Raw genomic sequence first — 21,701 nt, 5'->3', positions numbered from 1 at the left:
GAATGCCAACTTGGTGCTAGTCATTTCATATCCCGTTTCATAAAATGATAAGGAAGAAAGACTGTTAACAAAATAACAGAAAGAAAAATCAGTTTAAGTGCATTGCATTAGATAACCACAGCTGTTAAACATGCCCAGATTTATTTAGGAAAGCTTTTCATAATTCTAAAATTATGATTTACTATTTAATGCAACATTAAAGTGACTAAAGAGTTGCTGTTTAACTTTTTAACGTGCTGTGTAGAACAATCAGTTTTCCAAATTTCTGAAGAACGAGTTAGAAATAGAAAATATTTTTCACCTTTCAGATTGTTGTACCATTAACCCTGTTATCTGTGCTATTCTTTAAATCCAGAGCTGGAAACAAGATTGTGGAAATATTACCTGAACATCTGAGACAGTTTCAGTCCCTCGAAACTTTGGACCTGAGTGGCAATAATATTTCAGAGCTTAAAACTGCACTTCCACCCCTACAACTCAAATATCTGTAAGTCATGTTGTTTTTAACAGTTTTCACCTGTGATGAAAATATGTGCTATATTAAAAAAGGAAACAACTCTAAGATAGGGACCAGAACTCTGACCATTTCTTACTGCTGATGGATCAAAAGTGTAACTTTCTTAATTGACTGGTAATTTTCTGTAAGCCCGAATAACCACAATCTTCATTTTATTCTTACACTATTGGATTACAAAAATTGAGACATCCTTTGACTGTTATAGAAAAACCAAGTGCTTCTGTTAAAAAAAATAATCAAAATTAAACCCCTGGTGTATTTCATTAATAAATGAATTTCACAAAAATTGGGTAATGTTTGTTATCTTCAAATATTTTAGTCACTTTTCCCCCCAGAGATATGTGTGAATCATAGTCGATATTGGCCTGCAGGGTCCTAAAGGGTTAATTATTTTAAGTGTCCACTGTTACAAGTGATGGGTAGGTTCTCTGGAGAGTCTTTTATATACAGAGAATACATGCACTTTCACTTCCCAAAGAACCAGAAAGAGAAGCTCATCTTCAGACTTTCAACAGGTATATCAACAGCAACCGAGTGACGTCCATGGAACCTGGGTATTTTGATAGTTTGGCCAACACACTCCTGGTGCTGAAGCTGAACAGGAACCGAATCTCAGCTCTCCCACCCAAGATGTTTAGACTGCCTCAACTGCAACACCTGTAAGTAAAATGTCCTCTTAGCTTCTGTTTCCTCACCTCCTCTAAACCCTTGGCACCTACGCCCCTAAAATCCACCATGTGGTAGAAGGAGTTTAGAAGCAAGGATGTAGCCACCTTTCCTCTGAGAGCTGGAGTTGTAGAATCACTGAATCAGAAAGAGCCTTAAAAGTCACCCTGTACAGGCTTCTGCCTGACAAGGCAGGTTGGATTGTTCCTGAAAGAGTGAGCAGTATAATCATTGAACAGCCTCCATACAGAGGCATCACGAGGGCACTGAAGACATCATGGTGACTCTCCACAGCTGTGGACCGTGAGAACAGTACCAATGACTGCAGGGCCCCTCATAGCTTAAGGAGCTGTAAAGCAGTGTCTCATTAATAACGGTGGGATAACCTGTGAACAGGCTCCTACAGTATAGTGGGTTTCAGCCTTGGCTGCACATTACAGACACTTGGGGAGCTTTTAAAAATCCCCGTACCCAGGCCACACCCTAGACCAATTACATTAGAACCTCTGGGGGTAAGATCCAGGCTTCAGGAATTTTTTATAACTCCCCAGGTGATTCCAGGGTGCAACCAAGGTTGAGAGTGACTGCCTTAAAGAGGAAGCATTGGGCTTCCCTGGTGGCGCAGTGGTTGAGAGTCCGCCTGCCGTTGCAGGGGACATGGGTTCGTGCCCCGGTCCGGGAAGATCCCACATGCCGCGGAGCGGCTGGGCCCGTGAGCCATGGCCGCCGAGCCTGCGTGTCCGGAGCCTGTGCTCCGCAGCGGGAGAGGCCACAACAGTGAGAGGCCGGCGTACCGCAAAAAAAAAAAAAAAAAAAAAAAGAGGAAGCATTAAACACAGTACAAATTGTGACAGAGAGGAATCAACTTTTGTAAGCAGTTGAACAGGATAAACTGGACGGCCCTGCTCCTGCGTAGAGCTCGTGTTTTAATGTGATATTCAGTACTCCCATTCTGGATACTTTAAAGACCAGTATTAATGTGTTTACTTCTACACTGAATGGACAACAGTTTAGAAATTGAAGTGCAGTCTGGTGTCAGTGTTTGATTATCCCCCAAATGCATCACATGTTTCAGAAGGAAATTTACTCACTGCTAGTAAATCAAAATTCTTCTCAATAAAAATGCTTAGAAATCTAAAACATTCGATGTAATTTAACACAGGCTGGTTTAGCTATATTGCAGTAATGTCACATTTTATTACTGCTTCCAGAGTTTGTCATATAAGCTAACTGTTTAACTATAACATCCAATGTAGTGAACTGAACCGAAACAAGATCAAAAACGTTGATGGGCTCACGTTCCAAGGGCTTGGTGCTCTGAAGTCTCTGAAAATGCAAAGAAATGGAGTGACAAAACTTATGGATGGAGCTTTCTGGGGGTTGAGCAACATGGAAATCTTGTAAGTGCGGATAAGCAATTCCTACTCAGGTGGTATGATCATGGAATGCTCAGTGAGCATTCAGCAGCTTTTATTTGAAATCCTATGTTAAAATCTCATCATTTACAATCTTATAATTTAATATTAAGTTTTGTTTCAGGTAATGTGACTGAGAATTTAATAAGCATAGTATTTTCTGCTGATGTCTTTGTATAACAAAAGCTACGCATCTCATAACAAAAGGAATACGTAATAGGTTGTAATATGTCCCCTTTGAAGAGTCTAGATAATGAACTTTGGATCCTGCTTTTGATTCTTATTGTAAATGTAGGCAGCTGGACCATAACAACCTAACAGAGATTACCAAAGGCTGGCTTTACGGTTTGCTGATGCTGCAGGAACTTCATCTCAGCCAAAATGCCATCAACAGGATCAGCCCTGATGCCTGGGAGTTCTGCCAGAAACTCAGTGAGCTGTGAGTTGCCTTTTATTCTCCTCAGGTTTGAGAGCAGGAATCATGCCAGAGCATGAGCTTCTTACCACTGATCTGTGAAATTTTCATAACAAAGTTTCCAAGGTGACAGCTTTTTTCACAGGCGACCTAGTCATGGTTTTGTGATAAGTTGAAGCCAGCTCTGCTGTTTCAATTCTGTGGCACATGGGCTAAAGCCATGGTGGTGATTCTCAAAGAGAATTTTTTTTTAATTACTGGGATTAGAAATAATGTTTACCTGAGTATTAAGAGGCAGAGTTTTATTAAGAAGGCAGGGTTTTAAAATAAGGGTAATTGTGGCAATATATATTACCTGTTTCTGGTTTTTTTAAACAAATCATTGCATTGAAGTGGAAAATAAAAGCTATCGTTTGTTTTTTTGTTCCTTTTTTCTTTACAGCGACTTAACTTTCAATCACTTATCAAGGTTGGATGATTCAAGCTTCCTGGGCCTGAGCTTGCTAAATACACTGCACATTGGGAATAACAAAGTCAGCTACATTGCTGATTGTGCCTTCCGGGGGCTTTCCAGTTTAAAGACTTTGTAAGTTACACATTTTGCTCTTTGTCCATGAACCTAATTGGTTCCTAAATGTGCCCACTTTTCTCCAAGCAGATTTCCTTTGTTATGAAGGAAATGTGCACAGCCTCAGAAGTAGTGTCTTAATCTTTCCCAGATCAGTTTGATTAAGATCGGTCCATTTCATCCATGTGTGCTTCTTAAAGGGATTAAAAAGGACAGTGATCAGATTGGTTTGGTGATTACAGTCAACCTTCTCAGGATCTCCAGGAAGTTGGTAACTGCTCAAGAGGAAAACAATTTTAAATCCACTAATTTTTCTTCGTAAAAATGCAGATTAAAAATTACCCAGAGCAAAAAAGATATACAAAGTGCAGCAAAAGAAGATGCCTGTTTATCAGACCAGTTATATCCAGACTTGACCTCTGTCCCAAGAGAAAGAAGAGAGAGTTGGATTAAATGGCCTTTGAAAAACCTTTCAAATGTTAATTTTGACATTGTGCAACAGGCTTTTGATTTTTGCACTGTCAGAAAGGTTTGCTGTGTTCACTGTTTGAAGCATTACATGACTGAAAGACATGCTGTGTGCTTTGGCGAGCTGCTCCTTGTGTGGTTGGAGCAGTGGTTTTAAAGTTTAATGTATTTTTCAGACTATTCAAGTCTTTCAGAATTTAGTCATCTTGATAGAGGGGTTAATAGGGCCAGAATCAACTCTCCTCATCTCGTACAAAAGTATAAAATGCTGCTGAGGGAGGAGGGCAGGAGGTAAGATCTATGTTAGGGAGAGAAACAGTTTTCTGTTGTTTTGAAAGGGGCAGAGAGAGATGATATGGGGAGTTATGAGGAATTATTACAAATTACATACCACCTGGGTGGTGATCTTCGCTTTCTAAGCATATCTCTAACAAGAATGCCTGTATCTTTCGTTAAGTACCTGGTACCACTTTCCGTAACTCTCCCTTTTTTGAACCAGGGATCTGAAGAATAATGAAATTTCTTGGACCATTGAGGACATGAATGGTGCCTTCTCTGGGCTTGACAAACTGAGGCGGCTGTGAGTGTGATTTGCTTCATAATTGGCGTTGCTTTTTGACCTAAACGTTTTGGGATTTTGGGGGTGGGGGGTTTGGCTATACCGCGCAGCTTTCGGGATCTCAGTTCCCCAACCAGGGATTGAACCCCCGGGGCCATGCCAAGTCCTGACCACTGGACCACCGGGGAACTCCCTAAACACTTTGCCTTAATTGAGCTCAGTTCCACACACAAGTTGACATCTTTAAAAAGTTTTAAAATAGGTGCTTAATCTGGTTGCTACCCTTTGCTATCTCCCCAAATGACTACTGTTATACAAGATGTGTATTGATTAGATTTTCTTCCTTGGGTATAGTGGTTTTACTCAACACTTGGGTTAATGCAGCTGACTTTAGTATCCAGATAAGAATTTTAAGTTGTTTTGAGTGCTTAGACCCTTGGGATTCCTACTGTGTAAAGGTTAGTGCACTAAGTTCAGCATTTTGAACCGTGCAGTGTTGCACTTCCCTCACAGGAATGTTTAAATGAAGTGATCCAGTGACCAATGATAACACTGCAGTGGGTTCCAAGCAATACAGGATAAAAACATGTTTCTATTTAGCCACAAAATGGCCTTGAAGATGGCTAACTTCTGTGTTTTAAGCAAGCGATCTTCAAATTGACTTCCATTTAGTCCTAAACTTCTGTGGGTGATGAAGGTATCCATGGGGTGGGTGGGTAAGGACAAAGTCTCCAGTATTTCCTGCTTTATTTATTAGTGTTCTGAGACATTTTACTTGGAATAAAGTTTCTACCTCTTTGAAAAATCACTGCTTTGAGTTAGCCATCAAAGTAACTTCTCGAATACCTATTTTTGCTGGGTTCTCTGTCGAATGTTTTGCAACCATGCTGAACCATATTACTGAAATAGATGGCACGGATACATTTTTTTAAAGGATATCTTGTTTAATTGAAGAAAATAGAATATTCACAAATGATTTAAAAAGCAGTTGTTTTCAGGAGAGTTGTACTCCAAAATGCCTTTTACTAACTGTTCCATTATAATTTTTTTTTTTTTAAGAATACTCCAGGGAAACCGGATTCGATCCATTACCAAAAAAGCCTTCACTGGTTTGGATGCATTAGAACATCTGTGAGTAGCAGGAATTTAGTTACCCTAAAGGCAGTCTGAAATGGTTATCTACTTATATGTCATGAAAGATAACACAAACTAGTACATAATTTTGTTGGTATCCTCTCAGTACAATAAAATATGCACATCTATCCGTCCTTTGTCTACCTACCTACCTACTTATCTGTCTGTATATCTGTATGAAAGTATAAGTGTACAGGTGCATATTTCTTTTGCCTTTAAGGGCATTGCTATACATCACTTTGGGGTTTTCTCTTAGTTATTTCTCTCAAGCAGTGGTATATTTAATTTTTTAAAAAACTACCATTTATCACGCACCCACTGCACATCAGGCATTTTGCTAGGTATTTATTTATATTTTCTCATTTAATCCTCACGAGGAAACTATTTAATAGCTATTATTATCTTAATTTTTAAGTTAAGATTTAGTGGCTCTGAGGGTTCATTGATTCCATCGGACAGTTAAGAAGGCAACACACATCTTAACGCTCAAAAAAGACGATCCCTCCAGTCCTGGAGAGTGACAGCAGAGTTTTAACACTACTTTGAGAATTTTTTTAATTGTTGTTTAATTATAAAGCATACAACCTGTTTTTCCTCCTTTATTCTTTTTCCCGCTCTCTTTTGCAACTAACCTGTAAGTTAGCAGCTGGCAGAAGCAGTGCTCAAACCAGGGCAGCCCCTGCTATCATAGCAGCTCTTGCCTTCACATCTTCTGCCCCCAGTAACTCCTGGCACACATTTCTGAAATGACACTTAGGCACTCGAATATTTTCAGGCACCAGGAGCACAGAGCCAACCAGCTTCTGATAACCATGGGTGCACATATATGTGTTCAGTGGGAGTCTGAAGCAGCATAAAGTGTGTCCACCCTGACTATTAAGGAATGCTTATAGCCAAAAGTTGTATTATCTGTTAACCTGGCCAAAAGAAGTTATATGTAAAATACACATTTGCTTGTTACCGTCATTGGTGCTGTGTGTTTAGCTGTTAATCTGTGCACCACCATCTTGCCGTCTTCGCAAGGACCTGTTGGTTGCAGGGAGCTCTGGATCGCCAGCCACGCCAACAGTGTAGCAGGGCAGGTTGTAGGGGATAACTCTGCAAAGCATCATCGGGAAAGGCAGGCCAGTATTGCTGGGCTTACTGAAACAAATTATTTTCAAAGGGAAACTAGCCACAAGGGTTTGTCATCTGACCCATTCCATTTCTGGGAAAGTGGAATTCGTGGATCCATGGAACATTAGCCTCTGCTTCAGTTTCGTAAACCTTCATGACTCTCTCAGCCTCTTTCTCTGCCCACGTTTGGGACCTCGATTCTGTCTTCTGTTGCCACTTGTCTCATTCAAAATCCCTTTTCTCCACTCCGACCCTTTTAAAGGAAAACAGTAGTAATCACTGTGGAGAGGACTTTAATCCAGAGCACTCATAAGCACCAGTTAAAAATAAAGCCAGCCCAGAATATTATCTCATTTTATAAATGTCCTGCCTGAAGTGTTTGTTGGTTTGTTTATTTTAATGGGAACCTCTTGTCTGAACACCTACCTGTCTCCCCATGAGTGAGTTGTGTGTGACAGAATAGGCTAGTGACTGAGAGCATAGGTTTGGAAATTGACAATAATTGAGTTCAAATCTTACCTGCCCCTTTCATGCCAAGCCAAGGTAGTTATACCATCTGCTTTTGGGTTGACGTGAGGATTAAATGTAATAATGTGTAAACGTAAATCACTTAACATGGTTGCGTATCATAGAAGGTATTCTGTACATGATGGTTTTTTAAAAGCATAATTGTGAGGAATTTTATTTATGCATTTAAAAGTTACTCATGGTTACTAATTTGAATAATAAGAAGTGTAATAAAATAACATGACAGAACAGCTTAGGCCCTTAAGAGTCAAAAAACCTGTATGTGGTGATATGAAATCTCTCTCACTGTAACAGAACCTGCCTCTGATGCAGATATCCTTGTTCTTGAATCCAAGCTTCCTAATGAGTTCTTCTAGTCACCCCCATTTGTGCATCTCAGCACAGAGAGTATTTTTGTGGTGAATGGCGTGGGCAGCGTGGGCCCACCCTTTGCCTGAAGGCACATAGTGACCATAATTCCCTCGAATGTATTTAATTTGGTTGCTTTTTCAGAGACCTGAGTGACAACGCAATCATGTCATTACAAGGCAATGCATTCTCACAGATGAAGAAACTTCAGCAACTGTAAGCTTTTCTTTTCCTTCCAAGAGTTTCACGTAAAGCATCGAGGGGGAAACTGACGTGGGGTGGATCATCCTGGATTATGTATCTATAGAAAGTGTCTGGCACATTCATCACATCACTTAACTTTTGTTACCAGAAGGCAAGAGGAGTTGGTTTTTTGTTCCCTTTGTTGAAAAGAGGAGTTTCTTTTTCTTTCTGTTACAAATGGGCGGTTGAAATTTATGGGACCCAGTACAGTACAGTGCCTCATCATAGTGACCAATTTTCAGTCGTAAGGTATTTGCGGTATATCAGCACTTCTGTCTCTGCTGGTCAGTAAGAACACCACCGACGACAACAACAAAAAAAAACAGTGCTAGTTCCATGTCTTGCATTTTAAGATGGACTATAGAATACTTAGTCCATGGGATGTGTGTATTTGGTTCCCCCATTCATTGCTTTGTTAATATTTACTTGAGTTTAGTTTATACTTGTAGAAATCTGCATTTTGTACAAAACAAATGGAATGTAATTACTCTCCTCAGGCACTTAAATACATCAAGCCTTTTGTGCGATTGCCAGCTAAAATGGCTCCCACAGTGGGTGGAGGAAAACAACTTTCAGAGCTTTGTAAATGCCAGTTGCGCTCATCCTCAGTTGCTGAAGGGAAGAAGTATTTTTGCTGTCAGCCCAGATGGCTTTGTGTGTGGTGAGTGGAACTATGGCCTTTGACTTTTTTATTCATTCTTCTTTTTTTTTTTTCCTCCCATTTGTCCAAATGATGGACTTCAATAAATTTATGTTCCCTTAATAAAGCTCTTATTTCTGCTGAGGTAGATGAGAATGGATCTGTAGCTTGCTGATGATCACAGTTTTACTGATGGAAAGAAAATTTTTTTCTATAATTTTTTCTATAATTTATAAAATTGGCATCAGAGTGGTTTGGTAGAAAGAGAATGATGTTGGATCTTGGGAGAACTGAAGGATAGTCACAGCCCTTCTGCTTAACTGTGATTCCCTAAATCTCAGTCTTCGCATGTATGAAATGGGAATGCTGCTGTCTGCTCTCCCCAGTTCCGGGGCTTGTTGAGAGGCTTTTGTGAGCTCAGTGAAGAGACTGACTTAAATCCTGTGCAGATGCTGTTTATGATGAATAGAAAGAGAAAATTATTAGCTAGTGATTTATAGTCTGCTAAAAATTTTACTATTAGAGGGTAAAACATTACAAGTAACAGAAAGTTTGAGTTTATTGTAAATAAATTTAAGGTCCATTGTTTTAGCATCTAAGCATCTCCACGTTAGAAATTTGCTTACCCAACTTCAAATAGCTAGTTAGCAGATCTGGATCAAAAACCCAAGTTTTCATCTCTCTGGTGCCTTCTCCCATCTGCTGCACTACACTGCTGTTTACTCCTTGCTGCCATGGAGACCTTTGTAAAACTAAATGTGTGTACAGAACATGAAATAAAAATTTGTTTGAGTTTTAGTATGTGTGTTAAGATATTGCAGAACCTAATTCTACATTGGCCTTTAAAATTTTATTTAAAACTGCTTTGCCTATGATGGTTTAGCTAAGTACAAGAAAACCATATTTTTTTTAGGTTGCAGCATTAAGTGGTGCCAACAGTTTCTGGAAATAAAACATCTGATGTAGCTTTTGGATCTAAATAAGCATTTGGCATTCATCTGTAAGGGCCTGAGCTATTCCTTTTCCATGGTCTCGATTTCTCAGTTCTGTAGTCTTCGAGATATGAAGTCTCTATTACTTTGAGTCACACACACACACTCTCTCTCTCTCTCTCTCTCTCTCTCTCTCTCTCTCTCTCTCTCTCTCTCTCTCTCTCTCATATCTATATAGTACCCATAGATTTTTTTACCAGATGAGAATTTTAGAATAGTCACACAGAAGAAGCTATCTTAATTACAGCATGCAGGCGTGGCATTGGCAATTACCTGCATTGCAGTTGTCAGAGGGTCCCCCATACCCCAGTCATAAACACACATACACACACAAACACACACGTTATTTTTTTCAGAGCACCCAAATAATACATTTTGGTTGCTTTAAGATGCTTCCTTCTGGGTTTAGACCATCTCTGAGAAACTGAAGTTCAAAAAGGTAACTTTTCCAAAAAGTAACAGAGAACTAAAAATAACTGTTTGGAATGAAAGAGTTGCTTAGCTGTAATTATAATGTAGCTCTGACAGTGTGGCACGGCGACCTGATGGACTGTCCACTCTAAACCTCAGGCTGGAGCGGGGGGCTCACAGGGAGCTTGAGAAATGCTTTTCCTTTCACTACAGGATTGTTTTTTCCTGCTCTACCTAAAAATGACTGGTCTTTTTAATGAGTTCTATTTTTGGTAAGTGGGGTGTTAATTTGTGCTGTCATTAGTGGTATTGATTATCATTACTGATGTTTGATTTCTTAATTTTTCTGCTTATTTTTGAAGAACATGGGGAAAAAATGCAGTTCCTAATAGTAGCATTTAAAGATGATCCATGAGCCTGGAAGTATCTTAACTGATTTCTTCTTGTATTTATGTTAAAAAAAAAGCACAAGAGGTCTGCAATAAACTGTATTCCAAAATATCAGTCTCCTCCCAGTTAATGATGGATAAATAGGGCTCAGTCGCTAGTTGAAATGAATGAATTACTTTATAAACTCTCTCCCAGTCTGTTATTTTCAACACTGGGACTGCTGGTCCATCTATGAAACATACACAGAAGGTAAAAACCTAAGCCACCTGTTTGTTTTGAGTTTCTTGGTGTTCAGATCTGAATAGCATTTGGACTCAAGCTTAAAACTGTTTTGTTTCCTTTTCTCCATTTTGAACAGATGATTTTCCTAAACCCCAGATCACAGTTCAGCCAGAAACACAGTCGGCAATAAAAGGTTCCAATTTGAGTTTTATCTGCTCAGCTGCCAGCAGCAGTGATTCCCCAATGACTTTTGCTTGGAAAAAAGACAATGAACTACTGCATGATGCTGAAATGGAAAATTATGCACACCTCCGGGCTCGAGGTGGGGAGGTGATGGAGTACACCACCATTCTTCGGCTCCGCAGTGTGGAATTTACCAGTGAAGGGAAATATCAGTGTGTCATCTCTAATCACTTTGGTTCATCCTACTCTGTCAAAGCCAAGCTCACAGTAAATAGTATGTGATCTGACTTTTCCTTTTGCGTTTAAAGATATGTTTTAGAAACAGAAAGTACCTGGTTTCCTCTCTTTTTCTTACTGCTAACCCTATCCTCTGCTCTTATAGTTCTCCACCTAACCCTTCCCACTCCACAAGATTAATAGTCTTGGTTAAGCAGCAGTTTTTGTGTTGAAGACCCCATATTTAGCATTGTGGGTAACCAAGATGAACCAGACACTTTTTGCTCTGTGAGAGTTCACAATGTACTGGTCTGATACGGGAGGCCATGAAGTATAGAGTTAAAGGATATCACCCTTTTTTTTTTTTTAAATGAAGTATAGTTGACTTACAATGCTGTGTTAGTTTCAGGTGTACAGCAAAGTGATTCAGTTATATGTATTTTTTTCAGATAATTTTCCATTATGGGTTATTACAAGGTATTGAATATAGTTCCCTGTGTTATACAGTAAATTCTTGTGCTTATCTATTTTATGTAAAGTAGTTTGTATCTGTTAATCCCATACTCCTAGTTTATCTCTCCCCCTCTCCCTTTCCCCTTTGATAACCATAAGTTTGTTTTCTGTGTCCGTGAGTCTGTTTGTTTTTTCTTTTTTTTTTTCTTTTTTTTTTCTTTTTTTTTTTTTTTTTTTTTTTTTTTTTTTTTTTTTGCGTTATGCGGGCCTCTCACTGTTGTGGCCTCTCCCGTTGCGGAGCACAGGCTCCGGACGCACAGGCCTAGCGGCCATGGCTCACGGGCTTAGTTGCTCCGCGGCATGTGGGATCTTCCCGGACCAGGGCACGAACCCGTGTCTCCTGCATCGGCAGGCGGATTCTCAACCACTGCGCCACCAGGGAAGCCCTGTTTGTTTTTTTATATATATATTAGTTTATTTTTTAGATTCCAGATATAAGTGATAATATTTGTCTTTCTCTGTCTGACTTCACTTAGTATGATATTCTCTAGGTCCACCCATGTTGCTGCAAATGGTAATATTTCATTCTTTTCTATGGCAGAGTAAATATTCCATTGTATATATGTACCACATCTTGTTAAACCAGTTGTCTGTTGATGGGCACTTAGGTTGCTTCCATGTCTTGGCTATTGTAAATAGTGCTGCTATGAACTTTGGGGTGCATATATCTTTTTGAATTAGAGTTTTCATCTTTTCCAGATATATGCCCAGGAGTGGAATTGCTGGGTCATATGGTAGCTCTATTTTTAATTTTTTAGGAAACCTCCATACTGTTTTCCATAGTGGCTGCACCCATTTACATTCCCACCAACAGAAAGCACACCACCCTTAGCTCAGAGATCTAGGTTTGAACCCTGCCACTCCTGCTTACAGCTGTGGAACTCTCAGCAAGTTACCTAACCTCTCTGTGCCTCCTTTTCCACATCTTTCAGTTAGGAGTAATAGTACCTACCTTATAGAGGTATGATAATTGTTAAATAAAATAATTTGTGTAAAGAACTTAGCAGAATGCCTGGAAAAGAGTAAGTGCTCAGTAAATGCAATAAGTGTTAGCTGCTGTTCATAAAAGTATCTCATCCTGTGCTTTGTGTGGCAGGTAGACAGTTTTACAGTTTATCATTTAATTGTTTATCTTTCATGGTAGAAAATATGATTCATTAATGCATTCATTCAGTAAATGGTTGCTGAGGCCTGACACATAGAACAAAAAACATGTCTGAAGTCATAGAATGTTAGAGCCAGGAGGGACTTAAAAAAAAAAAAAAGATGGAGTGGTCAGGGTAACAGAGATAAACTGATTTGCCTAAGGTCTCACAGATAATTGAGGAAACTAAAAAGCGACTGAAAAATAGCAGAAAAACCATCAGTCTGAAGCTCAGGTGACCTGTTTCATCCTGAATCCATCATTTCTGTACCTGTGTAACCTTGAGGGAGTACCTTAATCACTCCATCTCATCTTGCAGTTGGAAATAACCCCTGCCTTACTATGTCAGGGACATTGATAAGTATCAAAAAAAAAAAAAAAAAAGGGAATGAAAATGAACCTCTCGAACTCCAGAATGCTAATTGCCCATGTTGTGTCTCTGATTTCAGTGCTTCCTTCGTTCACCAAGACCCCCATGGACCTCACCATCCGCGCCGGGGCCATGGCACGCTTGGAGTGCGCTGCCCTGGGACACCCGGCCCCACAGATAGCCTGGCAAAAGGATGGGGGCACAGACTTCCCGGCTGCGAGGGAGAGACGCATGCATGTGATGCCCGAGGATGACGTGTTCTTTATTGTGGACGTGAAGATAGAGGACATCGGGGTGTATAGCTGCACAGCTCAAAACAGTGCAGGAAGCATTTCTGCAAATGCAACTCTGACTGTCCTTGGTAAGTGGATATTTTCAGATTTTGTGATACATGTTAGTCTTAAATATACCAGCTCACCCAAAGGCCCTAAGAAGCTGTGAGAAGTTGTGTCCGAAGTTGAGAGGGTGAGAGATGATCCATAGGATACTGCCCTTTCCTGGAGGGGACAATGGCTTCTCAGAAGCTTTGAAGTCGTGAGTGTATTACATCTTCAGGCCTGTGGCCAGTGAAATGAATTTGCTCCCTCCCATGTGAGGAGGGGGAAAAGTAAATGCTTTGATGCTTTCCGTTTTGCAGGAGTCACCCTTCTCTGCTCTTTCCATCATGCAATCTCTACTAAAACTCTTAACAATATAAAGAATATAAGAAAATAAGTGTATAAACAAATTGAAAGGGCCCTAACTTTTTTCTCAGCCTCCCATAACCACTGTGGAAATCTGAGTTCATCTTTTATCATTTACCTAAACAGATGCTTTTTAAAAATGTGAGCATGTTAATCATTTGTGTATCTTTGAAAGAGTAAATCAGAGTAACCTATGAACACCAAATAATAAAAGTAAATTATTTTCAGAATTTTAATATAGTCTGGGATATCTAGTACTAGGAAGGTTCCCTTTAAAAATGTAAACATTCTGGGCTTCCCTGGTGGCGCAGTGGTTGAGAATCCGCCTGCCGATGCAGGGGACACGGGTTCGTGCCCCGGTCCGGGAAGATCCCACATGCCGCGGAGCGGCTGGGCCCGTGAGCCATGGCCGCTGAGCCTGAGCGTCCGGAGCCTGTGCTCCGCAATGGGAGAGGCCACAACAGTGAGAGGCCCGCGTACTGAAAAAAAAAAAAAAAAAAAAAAATGTAAACATTCTGATTTTTTTCATCCATCAATACACAGTTGTGCTTGAAATTATTTTTATACATTTTCTAATTCTAAAAAATGTCTAAAATGTTTTGCTTTGCCCCACTTCCACCATTCCCCAGCCTTGCCAAGAGTGAGACAGACTTGAGAGAAAGGAATAGTAAATATTATCCTTAACTGATGTTATAAGTAAATGACAGCCAAATGATGAAATGAAATCCCAGATGCTGTATACATGTTTAGGGTCTTAAAGAAGCATGGGCGTGAGGTTGTGGGAGAATACAGTTTTCAGCTCCCATTTGAATAAATAATAAGCACAAGGTCTTATGCCCTGCGAACCCTAATTTCATGTCGGAGCTTAAAAACATAACTTGTCATTTCAGAGACGCCATCATTTTTGCGGCCCCTGTTAGATCGAACTGTGACCAAGGGGGAAACGGCCGTCCTTCAGTGCATCGCGGGAGGGAGCCCTCCTCCCAGATTGAACTGGACCAAGGATGACAGCCCTTTGGTGGTCACTGAAAGGCACTTTTTTGCAGCAGGCAACCAGCTGCTAATCATTGTGGACTCTGATGTCAGGGACGCTGGGAAGTACACGTGTGAAATGTCTAATACCCTGGGCACCGAGAGAGGCCACGTGCGCCTCAGCGTGATTCCCACCCCCACCTGCGATTCTCCCCAGATGACCGCCTCATCACTGGACGACGATGGATGGGCCACCGTGGGCATCGTGATCATCGCGGTGGTTTGCTGTGTGGTGGGCACGTCGCTCGTGTGGGTGGTCATCATATACCACACACGGCGGAGGAACGAAGATTGCAGCATCACCAACACAGGTGTGTCAACAGAAGCCTGGCACAGGGTGCAGGAGTCGTGTGTGTGCTCATGGTCCCGCCGTGATTTCCTTCTGAGTGTGTGTCTCACAGTCTCAGGCCGTGTCACAAGGGTGACTCATTTGTTTCAAGCTGCAGAACTACGGTTAGCTAAAAATAACACCCTGGCCCAGACTAAAGCTGATGGTTAAAGATGAGTGCTTTCTGTCAAAACCTCATCAGAATATCCTGTTGGCTATGAGAGAGGATCCAAATCACAGCGTAAACCAGTCTGACCCTGTCACAAGCTGGTGATGGAGGACCAGGAACAGCCCCCTTCAGTCATGAGGCTTACACTCTGCCGTCGTTTTTCGTTTTGTCATGTGTGAGCGTGTGTGCATGTGTGTGTGTACAGGCATCTAGGGAAGATTCTAGTTATTGGTGGGAGAGGGGCTTTGACTTATATGTGCAAAACTCCTACATCAGTGAATAATAAGAAGTAAATTTAAGAAATCAAGCTTAATTCAAAACCTTAGATACGCTCTCATGAAAATTACCTTTGTCAGCATTTGTTGTTTTTGAAATTTGGGAGGAATATCCCACAGGCCATAAAGTAGAAAGTCAGCTCAGGCACCCCAGAGCAGCAGAGCCCTGGTTTGCCTTACATCAAGGTGGTTTTGTAAGAGTCGATTGATTTGATTTGACCCGAAAACCAGACAGAACGTACCGTTCATCAGGGAAGCCCGTGTGGCGTTTACGATCATTCTTGGTTAATGGAATGCTGTTGTTTGATTCCAGATGAGACCAACTTGCCAGCTGACACCCCGAGTTATTTGTCATCTCAGGGAACATTAGCTGACAGACAGGATGGGTACGTCTCCTCAGAAAGTGGAAGCCACCACCAGTTCGTCACTTCTTCAGGAGGCGGATTTTTCTTACCACAACACGGCAGTAATGGTACGTGCTTAAAATGAACGTGGGCTGTAGTTGTTTTGAAATAACCCAATGGAAAGTTAAAATATAATATTAATTTTCACAAGAAATTGATACCCCCATGTATGGAGGGCCCTAGCCCAAAATCACTAGCAAAGCTGAAATTAAATAGTTATGCCCTTCTCTTAAATACTAGAACAATCTTTGTTTCTAGCAATAACAGAAGACAAGTAGGTTAAATAAAATTTAATTCCTCCAGGTGATGTAATACTTCCTTTACGTTGTAAATGTTCTTTGGCCCTGAATGTTCTTCTTACTTAAATGACATTAACTGTTTTCATGTGTGGTCTTAAAAAGTCAAAGGATTTAAAATCATTCTGTGAGAGACATCTAATACCGACTCTCACTTTAAGAACTGTATTGTTGGGCTTCCCTGGTGGCGCAGTGGTTGAGAATCCGCCTGCCGATGCAGGGGACACGGATTCGTGCCCTGGTCCGGGAAGATCCCACATGCCGCGGAGCAACTAAGCCCGTGAGCCATGGCCGCTAGGCCTGCGCGTCCAGAGCCTGTGCTCCGCAACGGGAGAGGCCACAGCAGTGAGAGGCTCGCATACCGCAAAAAAAAAAAAAAAAAAAAAAAAAAAAGAACTGTATTGTTTAAAGAATAATAAGGAGGCAGCATAATACAAGGGCATCAGCTTGGTTCAAGACCCACTTCTGACACTCCCTGCGTAACCATGGGCAGCTATAATCCTTCCCTATTAAGTTGTTGTGAACATTAAATACAATGATAACGGAAAATGACACATATTAAGGGCTCAGTAACTAGCAGCTAGTGACATTATTCTCAAACATCTTACCATCTTTTCCCACAAGCGTTGATTGAATATCTGCTCTGTGATGGACTCTGTAGTTGGGAGGGAAGAATATTTTTTTTCAGTTTCACAGTTTAGTCAGTGGTGAGACAAAAAATTCCACAAATAATTGCAAAGTGCTTGGCAAGGCAGTGATAGAGGGTATAGAGATACAAGATTTGAGCAAAAAAGTTGTAGTCCCTGTTAGACTCATTTGGCTGCAAAGAGCAGAGGCCCAAGCTCATTCAGCTGGAGCAGGGTTTACTGAAAAGATGCTTACAAAAGTCTAAAGGGACAGAACTGGAGCACAGTAGTGCCATGTCGCCTGGATGCCAGGCCTGGAGATTGGTCCCCCCTCGGAGCAGCCCTACGGGCCACTAGCATTACTGAGTCACATTCTGCACACTTGCTTCTCGCTGAGACCACCACCCACCCTCTGACTGCCCAGTTCTTGCTGCCCAGGCACATGGTCCATTGTGGCATCTCTCACCCTCATGATGTCTCTTGTCCTTCAGCTGCTGTGTCCGCTACTAACCAGCATATCATTTCTGGGTCATTTAGCTCAGATACTCATGGGTACGTTTTTGTTTGTTTGGCCGGGCTCATCTTTGAGCTGGCCATTAAGAGGTCATTGGTTAAATGCCAGTGCCTTATCCTGGTCATCAGTAACTTTCTGGAGGAAGCAGGCAGTGCTGGCGGCATCCTGTGGTTCCGACCATGGCTGCTTCCGCTGCAGTGTCCATACACAGATCAGTATCTCTTGGAAACTAGGTGGGGCCAGCAACGAGGTTAGCTCAGTTCAATGGTTAATCAAGGCCTCCTTTAGTAAGATATCACATATTCAGTCAGTTACTAATCCATAGGCATCAATAAATTTTGAAAAAACTCTACCATAAATTTCTGCAGTGTTTCCTTCGTATAATAGTCTATCTAAACTTTTCATCTATAAATATGGAAACTGTCAAAAGTGGAGAGAAACTGTTGAATGGTACTTGAACAAAATTGGTTCAGTGACTAAGATGTGGTTTTTAAAGGGACATGCCATATTGACAACAGCAGTGAAGCCGATGTGGAAGCTGCCACAGACCCGTTCCTTTGTCCCTTTTTGGGACCCTCAGGCCCTGTGTATTTGAAGGGGAGTGTGTATGGCTCAGATCCTTTTGAAGCCTATCATACAGGTATGTGGTTTTCTTATCTGGGTTCTGTTTCCTGGAGAGACCTCCAGAAGCGTTAACTCTGTCTCCTGATATTGTCCCCAAATTTAAAAGGTTGTGGTCCTGACCCAAGAACAGCTTTAATGGAACACTATGAGCCCAGTTACATAAAGAAGAAGGAGGGCTACCCGTGTCCTCATCCTTCAGAAGAATCCTGCGAGCAGAGTATCAGTGATACAGGATGGCCTTCCCATGTGAGGAAGTTACCCAGCTCTTCTTACGCCCAACACGAAGGACCTGGAATGAACAACTTATGTCTGAACAAGTCTTCTGCAGATTTTAGTCCAAGTCCAGAGCCAGCATCGGTTACTTTGAGTAAGTCTTTCATGGGTAAGTTTATTAAATTATTAGACACCTTGACTCAGGACCCACATTCCAAGTTGCATGCGGGAGAGTCATGTGAGCTTTGAATGCCAGACTGGTGAAAAATAGTTTTTGGTGTTGTTTTTTTGTTTGTTTTTCTTTTTAATGATGCTGTCGTGACATTGTATTAGTAAGTATCTTTGTTTCTAAAAGCAAAGGCAGATGTGGGGATTTTACTTGATTATGTATTTAATCCAGCGCTAAGCCTGAGGAACTTTCTGGGCAACTCTGTGTGTGGCATCATCTAGAAGACAAGAGTTTTGGAAGTGACTTAAGAGTGCAGTTTGTCAGTCATGTGGAAAAAGTGGTTTTGGGCTACAACAGCCTTTGGGGTGGAGTTGTGTGCACAGCATGACTGTGGTTTGGGATGTCTGGTGGCTTATAACTGAACTCACAGTCAAAGGGCAGACGGCGTCCTACCTGGCAGCAGCTGCTCGTCAGCCAAGCTGGACTACCTCCTGCGAAGGAGGCTGTCAGAGCCCTAAAGCCCTCGGTAGTGCTGGTGGACACTGGCTGGCGCTGAGGTTCATTTGTGGATTTTTTAGTCTAGTGCATGGGGACGATGAGATGGAAGAACTGAGATAATCTTTTCACTGCATGGAAATACGGAAAAATGAACCACAACTTTTTTTTAATAGAATTTTAAAATATTTTACCCAGCTTTTAAGAAATTTCATGTTTTGTCATGGTATAATTATTCCTTTTTGAAAAAATGAAAATAATATCTTTTACATGACTGAGGCAATAATTTGAGTCAATGGAATAATAATTTGCTACTAAGGAAGAAAGGGCAAGACATACTGGTGGTTTTGAGAGAAATGTGCTATACTCAGGAACAGTTGACTTGTACGTTACTATCCAAATGCGCTTTGTGGAGAATTGGGGGCTCTCGATTAATACAGCTAGGATTCGGGAGAACTTCTGTTGGGGAACTTCATTGCTCAGTGATGAATGTTACCATAAGTCCTGAGACGTGGTAAAGAAGGGCTGCTTGTATTCAGTGGATGTGTGTATAAGAGGGGCACACATGCCCTCAGCTCCATTCTGTAAGGTCTTTCTCCATAGCACAGATATACAGCCATACACCTGAGTCCCATAATGTGGGCTTGTAGAACGTCCGTGGGGTATTCACATTCATGGGGAAAGATGCTCCTTCATTTGAAACGCATTTTGTTGATTGCTTCAGAAGGCCCCATGTGCTCAAGGGGATTCTTTCTTTCAGGAACATTTGGAAAGCCTCTCAGAAGACCTCACCTGGATGCCTTTTCAAGCTCTGGACAGTCATTAGATTGTCAGCCAAGAACCTTTCACTTGAAAGCTCGTTCTTCCCCGAACTTGGACTGTGAGTCAGAGGAAGATGGGAAAGAAAGGACAGATTTTCAGCAAGAAAATCACACATGTACCTATAAACAGACCTTAGAAAACTACAGGACTTCAAATTTTCAGTCTTATGACTTGGACACATAGACAGAATGGGACCAAGGAAGAGTTCTAACATACTACCTCAAGTGGACTTTTATTTAAAAGAGAGAGAATCCTATGTTTTTAAGTGGAGCTATGAATTTTAAAAGGATAAAATGTCTTATTTATACCGATGGACCAAAATTACAAAAAGTTATAAAAATTTTATACTGGGAGTAACTTTCATATAAGAATACCTTTTAAAACTATTTTACTATTTTATAACTTTGCTTTATGCAGAAAATATCTTATGTAAATTAATGGTGTAAATCCATGACTATTTTATGTATTTTTATAATGCCAGATTCCTTTTTATTGAAAATGAGTACTAAAGCATTTTAAACAATAACTGTCTTGTACGTTTTTTGAAGAGGTCACTTCATTTCATTTTGCACATTACATTTAATAAATGTGTCATTTTGATCCCAAGCCCCATCTATACAATAACAATATTGTTTTCAACACATTTTAGGCTTAATGATTTCATATTATCATGTCTCACATTGGTGAAAATTACATTCAGCACGTTAAAATACGAGCAAATGATCGTTCTTCGTACCTCCCAGGGTGGTTGTAATATAGACTCAAACCAGATTAGTGTATGTGAAAGCACATTGTAAATGAGAGGGAGCTACAGAGATCTGAGGTACATTAATTTATTTTTAACTCTACAAACGAAAAGATGTGTTGTTGTAGTCCGGTGTACTGTAGTACAACCACCATTGCTGAAATCACTGCTCACGCCACGTTTCCTTAATTATAATAATGCTTTATGTCATCTAATGCTTTGTGATTTTCCAAATAGTTTCACATCCACCATCACTTTAATTATAACAAGAGTGCTTTACTGTACATTTCTATAGTTAAAATGTCTACAGCAGATGTGGTATTCATCCTCTGTTCCAGGTTATAATGGGATGCTGGTGGAATTCTTTGCTGCGCTTGGTTTTCTGCTGAATGAGCAGTTCTTACAGAAAAGGTACTCTTAAGCTATTCTGCAACATTCTTGAAGAATTAAAATATTTTCCTAATTTGGTCACCACAACTCTACTTGTTAAAAACTGAGTATCAAATCTGTTACTTAAACGTATACAATTATTTAAAATACTTGTTTTAAGCAGTATTGAGGTGAAAATATCATTACATGACTGGCCTATATACACATACAAAAAAGAATATAGTCATTTCCAAAATTAAGTGACATAGTTTCAAGTAATTGAATGAAACAAACATTAAGTTTAATAATTCAGACGGTGAACCTTTTTTTCCCTTATTAGCACTGAAGAAGTTAACATAGTACATTAAACTTTACTAACCTGTTGAAGGTGTGAATTTATGTCATTGTCAGTTCTTTGAACTAAATTAAAAGCATGTATTAGAAAAGCAGATTCTTCTCAGAGGGTATGTTGGGGGTAAAGTTTTCCTCTTTAGTGAGTTTAGAGCTTTGTTGTTTGTGAGCCAGAAGCCTGGAACCCAGATTGCAGTAAGATTTTCCTCCTTTAAGTTAGACACCAGAGTCCAAGACAGGAAGTTGATCCTTCCTGGGACCACCAGTGACTAAGAGCAGAGAAGTGATTTTGTATGGTTTGGCTTTATCATATTGCTAGATCTTCCAAATCGTGTTAATTTGTCTTCATTATTGCCAGATGTGATCCAGGCATCGATAAGGGGTCTCTACACAAGGATTATGAACTTCTTTTAAAGGATTTAATTTTTCCAGACTTAAGCACAAAGGTTTAAATCATTAACACCTGAAATTCAAAAGTTAGATTCACTCTACATTAACATGATTTTTCTTTTACTCTTCTTGTGTGCT

At 40.5% G+C, this 21,701-nt stretch overlaps 1 protein-coding gene across 2 annotated transcripts in view; it reads left to right on the top strand.

The window, feature by feature from the left end:
• The window catches only part of LRIG3 (leucine rich repeats and immunoglobulin like domains 3), a 48,508-nt gene extending 27,244 nt beyond the window's left edge, over nt 1-21,264 (top strand). The window contains exons 4-19 of one of the 2 annotated variants that reach the window (XM_059080732.2): nt 356-487; nt 1,033-1,176; nt 2,440-2,583; nt 2,894-3,037; nt 3,456-3,599; nt 4,549-4,629; nt 5,668-5,739; nt 7,879-7,950; nt 8,475-8,638; nt 10,769-11,089; nt 13,138-13,419; nt 14,632-15,084; nt 15,859-16,017; nt 17,882-18,025; nt 18,116-18,391; nt 19,647-21,264. In XM_059080732.2, the coding sequence (XP_058936715.1) occupies nt 356-487; nt 1,033-1,176; nt 2,440-2,583; nt 2,894-3,037; nt 3,456-3,599; nt 4,549-4,629; nt 5,668-5,739; nt 7,879-7,950; nt 8,475-8,638; nt 10,769-11,089; nt 13,138-13,419; nt 14,632-15,084; nt 15,859-16,017; nt 17,882-18,025; nt 18,116-18,391; nt 19,647-19,891 (2,977 nt within the window). In that variant the 3' untranslated portion in view covers nt 19,892-21,264. The remainder of the gene's footprint in view (nt 1-355; nt 488-1,032; nt 1,177-2,439; nt 2,584-2,893; nt 3,038-3,455; nt 3,600-4,548; nt 4,630-5,667; nt 5,740-7,878; nt 7,951-8,474; nt 8,639-10,768; nt 11,090-13,137; nt 13,420-14,631; nt 15,085-15,858; nt 16,018-17,881; nt 18,026-18,115; nt 18,392-19,646) is intronic. The other variant, XM_067009665.1, reaches the window with a different exon arrangement.
• The last annotated feature ends 437 nt before the right edge of the window (nt 21,265-21,701 follow it).

Source organism: Kogia breviceps, chromosome 12 (genome assembly GCF_026419965.1).
Source record: "Kogia breviceps isolate mKogBre1 chromosome 12, mKogBre1 haplotype 1, whole genome shotgun sequence".
NCBI lineage: Eukaryota > Metazoa > Chordata > Mammalia > Artiodactyla > Physeteridae > Kogia > Kogia breviceps.
Note: the sequence above shows the minus strand (reverse complement) of the source record. Positions and strands in the feature narration are given on the sequence as shown.